The sequence below is a fragment of the Cyprinodon variegatus genome, unplaced genomic scaffold (genome assembly GCF_000732505.1).
Source record: "Cyprinodon variegatus isolate N-32 unplaced genomic scaffold, C_variegatus-1.0 Scaffold653, whole genome shotgun sequence".
Lineage (NCBI taxonomy): Eukaryota > Metazoa > Chordata > Actinopteri > Cyprinodontiformes > Cyprinodontidae > Cyprinodon > Cyprinodon variegatus.
Window position 1 is genome coordinate 114,969 of NW_015151106.1, and position 9,571 is coordinate 124,539.

Sequence of the window (9,571 nt, forward strand, 5' to 3'; positions counted from 1 at the left end):
AAGGAAAAATCCGCTCATATTCAAAATTCAAACTTCTGGAAGTGCTTTAAGTCTGAAATTATTCCATCCTGTTCAATAAATGATCAGTGTTTTTAATTGAGTAATTTTCATGTGAATGTGCTTTACTGGAGGCATCCATGTTTGTCAAAGAACACTACTGCCACCTACTGGTTAGTGACGTCACGGTGCGGTATCGGCTGTTGATCAAGTCCCAGTTTACAGGAAGGGAAATCGCAGATATTTCCCTGCAGTTTGGCCTCGTTTTACACCAAAACCCAGTTTTATGATGCCCTGTCCACAGGGATAAACGGCGTTTTAGCTTCTTAAACGTCACATTATGCACCAGAAAATCCTCAACGTCACGTAAACAATGTTTACAGTTCATTATTTATGCAGCGTATTTATGCAGGTTGATGTAAATTATACGATTTTTTGAAAACAACGTTGTGTGCACGATGTTATTCTTGAAATGGGAGGGGGGAAAATATTTGTTTCTTTAAAAATGTGGTCCACACTGCAAAAAATGTAAATCTTAAGTATTTTTTTCTTAAAATAAGTGCATTTTATCTTGAATTGCGGAGATAAGAGATACATTTTGCCAATGGAACAAGACAATTTACATTTAAAATGAGAAAAAACAATTGCATTTTCTTATTTCAAGTGAATTTTATCTAATTATCTTATTTTAAGAGTAAAAATACTCATTCTATTGGCAGATCATCCTGTTTAACTACTGAAATTAAGGATAAATACACTTCATTTAAGAAATTTTTTACTTAGTTCTAGATCGTTTTTGCAGTGCAAGTCCCAATGCTGATTCCGGTGTTTGTTACAACGCCATATTATTCCATTGCACGCAGCTACAGCTCACGCTGTACGACGAAACCACAGCGTTTAAAAGTTCACAGCTCACCATGTTTGTTCTCATTTGTTCTCTACATTAAATTTTTTGGTTTTTAACTGTAGTGGGGGAAAAAAGTATTCAACTATTCTTCCCAGTTAAATAAACAGATCAATGGATTTAATTCAGTCGGCACTTTATTTTCATTTCTTTGCAAAGAGAGTTCATCATGTAGCCTTTATGGAACGGTAATCAGCCCTGTTCTGATCTAGACAGACGGTTCCTCCCTTACACACTGGAAAAAATCGAAATCTAGATAAGTTGTTTTTTCTTAAAATAAGCGTATTTGTTCTTGGATTTAGGAGGTAAAAGAGAGATTTTGCTAATGGAACAAGACAATTTACACTTAGAATAAGAAAACACAATTACATTGTCTTATTTCAGGTGCATTTTATCTAATTATCTTATTTTAAGAGCAAAAATACTCATTCCATTGGCAAACTATCTCATTTATCTACTCAAATTAAGCGTAAAGACACTTAATTTAAGACATTTCTACTTATTTTTAGATCCTTTTTCCAGTGCACTGGAAAAATTCAAAATCTAGATAAGTCATTTTTTCTTAGAATAAGTGCATTTGTTTTTGGATTAAGGAGGTAAAATATACATTTTGCCAACAGAACAAGACAATTTACACTTAAAATAAGAAAACACAGTTGTATTGTCTTATTTCAAGTGTGTATTATCTATTTATCTTATATTAAGAATAAAAATACTCATTCCATTTGCAAGCTATTTACCTACTCAAATTAAGGGTAAATACACAAATTTTATACTTATTTCTAGATGGTTTTTCCAGTGTACTTATGAGGAAAAAGCTGTGAAGTTTGTGTCAGAGTCAAAACAAATTACACACACTGTAGTTAAACAATAACAATTCTTGAGAAAGAATTTGTCTGGTTATGGAATAAATATTCTTTGTATGCAAAAAACTTCTGTTTGTTCTCACGCTGTGCGACCCGACGCTCCGATGCGATCTACCTGCTCACACTGTACGTCTAAAACCCACGTAGGACTCAGCTCCGCAGTTAGATGGCGCTACTCTGACTCATCTGAAGCTCACTAGAAACGCGCTGCCTTGGAAATTTTGTGCTGAAAGCACTAAAAAGAAAAGACGACGTATAAAGAGGGGAGAATGGCGCTAGGCTTACCGCACCGTGACGTCACTGCTGGAAGATGGCAGGAGGGAGGGGCTACTATATTTGGGCTAAAATGGCCGCTCCCAGACTCAGTGATCATGATGAAGATTATTATTTTCATTTTTTTTTTGCACTAAATTCATAAAAAAACTCCGCAAACGTAAGAGTTTTAGGTATAAATAATGATCCATTGATCGTTTCTTGCTAACCGGACTTTTCCTTTAAAGTTTGCTTTTCGTTTCATTAAACCAAGTCAACAAGATTGTCTGAACATTTTTTTTTTTTTACTCTCAAGGTTATAAAAGTCACAATTTCTTTATTGGCACCAAAAGTCACCATTTGACATACAATCAGTCAATAACATTTGAAAACAATCCAGAACCTTCTCCATCTTTCACTGCATCACATACGAAGTGCTTTCAACAGCCGAGGGAAGAAGTTCACCGAATCAGCGACCTTCTTTCCTCCGCTCTGCAAAAAATAGTCATTTTTACTTCAATTAAGTCATTTTTTTCTTGGATTGAGGATAAAAGAGACATTTTGCCAATGGAAGAAGAAAATTTACATTTAAAATAAGAAACTACTATTACTTTGTCTTATTTCAAGTGCATTTTATCTAATTATCTTATTTTTAGTGGTAAAAAAACTGATTCCATTGGCAGATCATCTTTTTTCCTGCTCAAATTTAGGTTAAATACACCTTTTTAACACATTTTCACTTGTTTATAGATCGCTTTTGCAGCGTAACGAGCCCAGACTGTGACCGTTCAGCCATCAGACGTCCAATGAGGAGTAAGAGTGGCAAGAAACTCCGTTCCGAGAGAGAAAAGGCACAAAGAGAGAGAGAGACGAGGACGACTTCCAGACAGCAGAGATAAAATACAGAGACGGGAAAATGGTTTCCGCTGTTCCTTCATACGCTTTTCGGTTTCCGATTGGAGGAATGTCGGTAGCTCTGATTTGGACACTGGAAACAAATCGAAATCTAGATGTTTTTTATTGAACTCGGGAAGAAAATTAGACACTTTGCCAATGGAACGTCTTTTTTTTAAGCGCATATTATCTTATTTTTGTGTTATAAGAGTAAAAAAAACCAATCCAACCGCAAAACCGCCTAATTAACCAACCAAAATAAAGGGAAGATACACGTCATTTAAGAAATGTTGACTTATTTCCAGATCGTTTTTGCAGTGGAGGGACATTTGGCACAGATTTCCATAAATACTGAGAGGAAAAACCCAGAATACTGCAGCAGAGAAATGATAGAGAGAGACGTAATGATTGTCGCAGCGGCTGGATGGAATGTCAGGAGTTTATTTTGTGATTATGGCGTTCCTGCAGGTCGTTACCTTCCTAATCCAGACTCAACTTCCTTTACGTTCCTTCTAAAATGTTAAAGTTCACCACTAATGTTTGGTGCGGGAAAGACATTTAGAGAGAGAAAAGACGACATTTAGAGGAATTAACTCTGAAAATACAATCATTTTTCAACAAAATCTCTTCTAGTCCTGTTCAGAATGAAGGAACTTGTGTTCTGTCAGACCACCATACCATAATTTGGTACGAAAAATAGACTTTAAACTACCTCGACGGGCATGTTTCCCTTTAGTCGTATACAAAAAAAATAAACAATTTAAGGTCAGATCGCCAAAAGCTTTAAAAAACACAAGAAAGTAAGTGATGAAATAGTTTTTATGAACATGGCTAAAGGGATACACGCCTGTTGAGGTGGTTTAAAGTTTATTTTATTTACAAAACTAAAGGGATAAATTAAATCCTGGTTCTGCTGGAGGTTTCTTCCTGTTCAAAGGGAGTTTTTCCTCTCCACTGTCGCTACAAGCATGCTTAGTGTGAGGGATTGCTGAAGAGTCAATGAGTCGATGCAATCAGCTGGTTTTCCTTAGATAGAAAACTTTGAATCAATCTGGTGAACTGGAAAGTAACCTGAGATGACATGATGTGAATTGGCGCTATAGAAATAGAGTGAATAGAATTAAAGGGATTAACAGGTATTGATGGCGGGTATGTTGCTCTGACTGAACACCAGCAGTGAACAGAACCAGGGAGGGAAAAGTTGCTCAGATGAAGCAGCAGCTGAAACGCTTTTATTCCTCCTGATTTCCATCCGATCTTATTTTTTTCTTCTCTGTCAGAAAAATAACTAAACTCTACCTGAGATCGGTCATTTAGCTTCTCCACAATATACAAAATATGCTTCTATAACTTGTTACAGATAATGATTTATTAGAAAAATATAGGTGTTGTGTTAAAAGAGGCTCTGCATCGAAATGAGACTTTTATATCTGCAGGAACGTAAAAGACAGGCGGAGCTTTGACTGCATTTACAAACGCTTCATTTTAACCAGAACTGGGATTCATGCGCTGGTTATTCTGGAATCTGCTGGTGTTGAACACGTTTACAACGGCCGACGGTAATGAGACAAACGGAGCTCATGGGTCGGCTTGGATTCCGCTCACGCATCCCAGCACATGGATAAACGAAGGAGTGACGCGTAGCGAGGGTGAAGCGTGAGTAAAATGAGGTTTCTTCTGGTTATATTGGAGAGAAACTACAGGAAGTTTTCAGTTCTGGGAAACCTGAATCCAACGGCAGCAACTTTTCAGTTTCCTGAGAGAAACGCCTGGAAAACCCTGAAGTTCTTAGTGGAATGGACTACATTACCCATAATTCCCCATTAAACTGGTCAGGAAGTCCATTTTCTTCTGCCTGTTGGAACGTATGCTTCTGAAAATGTGGATTATTAAAAGCTCCGACGACCAGAACCAGAATCTTGGATTAAACATGAGTGCGTCAGGGTCAACAGGAAACATGGTGGCCAGCAGGGGTTAGAGTCCTCGCCAGATGAGGAATATCTGTAATTCTGTTTGGGAGGCGTGGAAAAGGTGGGATCAGGTCGGATCTGGAGCTGAATTCCGGATCGGGGGCCTCTTTAGCTCGTGTCCTCCGCCCCGATGGGAAGCAGAGGGTCAGCTGCCTCGCTTCTCTCATTCTCGCCGCCGGTTTTCGCCGGGGTGTTCCCCGCCTGGTACTCGCTCAGCCGCCTCCTCTTCTTCTCCTCCTCCTCCTCCTTCTTCTTGGCTGCATCCAAATCCGGGAAAACCGGGAACTCCTGGCAGTACGCCGAGGGCAAACATGGTACCAAGTGGACTTCGCCGCTGTCCCTCATGAGCTGGACACAGGTGTAGAAATCCTGGACCGGCGCGTTGGCTGGGGGAGGAGCCGAGGTAGTGGCGGGGGGCGGGCCGGGATGCTCCATCTTGCTGTAGTCCGTCCCTGGAACAGAAATCATCTCAGGCGATTGCCACGGAGACGGAGAGTCCTGCAGCGCGGGGGGAGCCTGAGGAGGCGAGGCGCAGTACGGAGGAAGAGGCGGGGTGAGGACGTACGGCGGCGCGCTCTGGGTGGGAAACGGATTCTGAACCGTGACTGGTGCTCCTTTATCTCTGTCCAGGAGGTTGGGCGGGACGCCGCGCTCCTTGGAGGAGCTCAGGTAGATCCCGTCAGAGCTCACCTGGTCCCAGACCTCCACAGAGTAGCTCGGAGGTCTGTAGCCGTGGAAGTTGGTGAAGTGACGGTTGATTTCCTCAAAATTCCCCTTCTGAGGGAAAACGGAGAGGAGAGGGAAGGAAGGAAGGTTAAAACCTGGCATGCTGAGGAGAAAACAGTTCCTTTATTTTCTGTTTGGGGAGACTAAACTTTATTAACATATTTTTTTCTTATCCTAAAAGTAAACAAAAATACTGTAAAAATATTGGTTGAACTTTTGATTGAATAACAAAAAAGTTCCAGTTCGATCCTAAAAAATGTCCGTTTTTGTGTCTTTTCATGGAATATTATTGGAAAGCATTTCCCTCCAAACACAAGAGGCTAAAACATTTCCCAGAATGCATCATGTCACCTTCAGAAGCAGCGGGTCAATCCCGATGATCCGTGGTTTGGGAATGGGGGGGAAGAAGTAATCCTTTAGTCTGAACGAAAAAGAAAAAAAAAAAAAAGACATTTGAAGCACAAAGAGAAAAACAAATAACCAGATTTAAAGTGTTTGGTCACATTTCATACAGTTGGTTTTTTAAAGATGGTGATCTGTTCTCTAAACTCAAAGAGTCTTCCAGAATATCAGGAAAAGCTGCATCTAATATCTGCAGCGTGCATCGATGCTTCAACGGGGTTTAGAGAGGAATGAGTAATTTAATTCACTTTTAATGCTCTAATTTAAATGCTATTAACAAGTAACCATGACGCTCATATATATACGATAGAGTATCAGGGCCAGGCTAGAGATTCTTTTTCTTATATCACGAGAATAAAGTCGTAACTTTATGAGAATTAAGTCCTAAAATTACGAGAATAAAGTCAGAATATTACGAGAAAAAAGTCACAACGAGAATAGACCTAAAATTACGAGAATAAATTTGTAATATTAAGAGAGTAAAGTCCTAAAAATTACGAGAAACAACTCTTCCAGGAAGCCCCGTCTTCAGGTTCAATCTGGTTGCTGATTGGTGGAGCCGGTCGGCCGTCATCTGGTGGGCGGAGCTTAAAGCTTTCTTTCTGAAAACGGTTGTGGTATGAAGGCTTTATTCTCGTAATATTACGACTTTATTCTCAAAATAAAAAATATATTTCTTATTTATATATATATAAAAACATTCAATGTCGACAGGCTGCAGCTATGTACCCAATTCTTCGTTTTCCAGCCATTTTTTTGTTGAAATTCGCGCATTTTTCCTCATTCTCTAGCTTTTTCTCCACCTCGGGATTCTTTTCCAATCATGCAGCTTTGCGATCAACCGGAAGCAATTCCGCGCAAATATATCGCGATATATCTGACAAAATAGTTTTTTTATAAACGTATTTCTAAAAAACTTAAAATGTAGCATTTTATATGCCACATAAATGCCATAATCACATATTTTTTCCCATTTTAATTCCAATTAATTAATGCCTTGATTTAAAACAATAATAAATTTAATGACTTTTAATGATTTTTAATGCAATCCTGTTGAAATATTAACCATTTTGGGGCCGTTTCATCCTATGAGATGCTTGAGATCACAGCTTTTCCAACCATTTTCAGATATACACCTTCAGGCATCGAATTCCCATGCACCCACTCACCTCACTCATACACAAACACAGACGGTGGCTAAAGGTGGCTAAAGGTCACGCTAACTCAAGTGCACAATAGTATCAATGTGACCTTTCTACTTGGATGCTGGACTGAATGTGGATTCAATAAAGTCAGTCATGCATTTAGAACATCGTCTTTAAATGTCCATTTTGTAGAGATAAACCGCCCTGACACTTGAAGGCACCATAACACAACAAACGAAGGAGGAAAAGGTGAAAGAAGAAATGTAGGAAGGAAAGAAAAACATGGAAAGAAGGAAAAAGATCAGGAAATCAATACTGATATAGGAAGTAAATGAAGGAAAATGTCCTCCGTGAGACTCCGTGAGCTGGGCCAACATGCGATCTACTCATCCACGCAGACCCACAGGCGCCGCCCTGCTGGACGAGGCTGGTATATCACTCTATATACGGCTGTGTGATAATACAGACCAAGTCTTACATGGTTCTCTGCAAAAGGTCAGATTAATGTGAACCAAGCATCTATTCTATTCCTGCATAAAGTTGTTCAATTTATCGATACATTTACTTTAATCTTTGGCGCTCAGACCTCGGCAGAAATACGTAGCACTGAATCTTAATAGATATGCATGACCAGGAGCAAAGAATGGGGCTGTTTCCCCCCCAGGCCTGAAACTGGTGGAGTGGAGATAGATGGAGTTGGTCAGTCTGTAGACTGCTGGTTAGAAGATGGAAGTCCAGTTTGGATAACACAGGTTGAGAGAACCTGTCCATGATGAGAAAGCATGAAGCGACAGTGGAGAGGAACAACTCCCCATTGGGAAGAGGAGGGGCTGGAGGGGGGTTGAAACGGGGGTCATCTGAAAGGAAGTCACACGGCAAAACCACTGCAGACAAGCTGCGGATCGGAGGCCTTTTAAGATGAACTTCGGAAGCCGATTGGCTTTCCTGGAGGCGTGGCTCAAAGCTGATTGGCTGTCGTAGGCGGATAGAGGCGAGTTATGGGTTTGTTCGGTTGAACTTCCACCGAGGCTGCATAGAACAATGAAGTAAACTGAATACAAAATATTTGGAAGAGTTGAAGCTCTGTGGAAACGTAGTGTTGGTGACATCGCTGACTCCCGTGGTCGGAAAATGTAGTTTCTCTTATTTCATATATTGTTTTATGCAATTTACTCAATATAATGTTTTCACACAGCCTGTTTCACCTGCAGGGCCACACAATTCCCCATGAGGGGTGTTCGTAGACAAAATATATATATATATATATATATATATATATATATATATATATATATATATATATATATATATATATATATATATATATATGTGTATTGCACGCATTTTTATTATAAATTACAGTAATCTACTGATGCTATACAGTAAAACAGCCAGTGTGTGTCAAAGTGAATTTATCTTTATTTTAAAAGTCTTAAGTCCCCTGAAAATGAGAACATCATCGTTGGTCGATGCCGTAGCGCGCGGATTGTTTACATTGCGGCCGGTCTAACTAGGGAGTACCAATATGGCCGCACTACCAACAGGCAATCAGCAATCTAGTAAATACTTTTATTGCCAGTGGGAAGGGAGCTAAATACCGCTGGTTAGCGGGTCGGCCATGTTTGATAAACATGCGTTAACCTGCTATTTTCAGTAGAAAAGGGGCTTCTAAGGGCTGCATGGTGTTGTTATCATGGGACAGCGCCCTCTGTGGTCACACAGTGACATGACAATAAAAAAAAAAAAAGCAGGTTTCCTCACCTCCTGCTCTGAGGAATCACCCCGAAGGCAATGACCAGCAGGGCCACCAGCCCGACTCCCACCACCAGAACCAGGACCAGGATTTTCCCTGCAGAGAGAAACACGCAGACATTGTTCCACAAACACTTTGCTTAAAATTAAGAAAACTTAACTCAGGTTTAAAACCACATCAATGGTTAAGATGCCACCGGTTTATTTCTTATCAAAATAAAAGTCATTCAGGGTCCCCATCGCTATGGAAACCAGCAGTGCTGTCGTACCTGTGGGCCGCCTGAAGGGGATGCTGATGTGTAGAGTGGAGCTCCATTTACTCCACAGGCCGTAGTTGTGGGATCGGCATCGAACTCGGACCACGTATTCGCCGGATCGGAGGCCGAGCAGAACCACATGAGGCTCCCGCAGAGGATGCTTCACCTGCACACAGATGATGACCTCAGATCCCACAACATACAGACCAACGTGCTTTAAAAATTCAAGTTCTGAACCAACTCTGGGTCAGAATCACAGAAAACTCCACCAAAAATGGCCGTTTTAGGTTGAATCATTGGTCACTTAGTTACAGCAACCATTCACACAAAACTATTCGCTCCAAATTCTTCAGTTTAACTGAGTTTTATTTAAAAAAAATGTCATTGGCGGATTTACCACTAGGCA

At 40.2% G+C, this 9,571-nt stretch overlaps 1 protein-coding gene across 1 annotated transcript in view; it reads right to left on the bottom strand.

The window, feature by feature from the left end:
• Nucleotides 1-3,896: 3,896 nt before the first annotated feature.
• Nucleotides 3,897-9,571, bottom strand: part of LOC107096826 (growth hormone receptor-like) — a 61,272-nt gene continuing 55,597 nt past the window's right edge. Inside the window, exons 6-9 of the mRNA XM_015393696.1 lie at nucleotides 9,178-9,331; nucleotides 8,918-9,005; nucleotides 5,961-6,030; nucleotides 3,897-5,660 (exon numbers count right to left, since the gene is read on the bottom strand). Coding sequence (XP_015249182.1) covers nucleotides 4,992-5,660; nucleotides 5,961-6,030; nucleotides 8,918-9,005; nucleotides 9,178-9,331 — 981 coding nt within the window. The 3' untranslated portion in view covers nucleotides 3,897-4,991. The remainder of the gene's footprint in view (nucleotides 5,661-5,960; nucleotides 6,031-8,917; nucleotides 9,006-9,177; nucleotides 9,332-9,571) is intronic.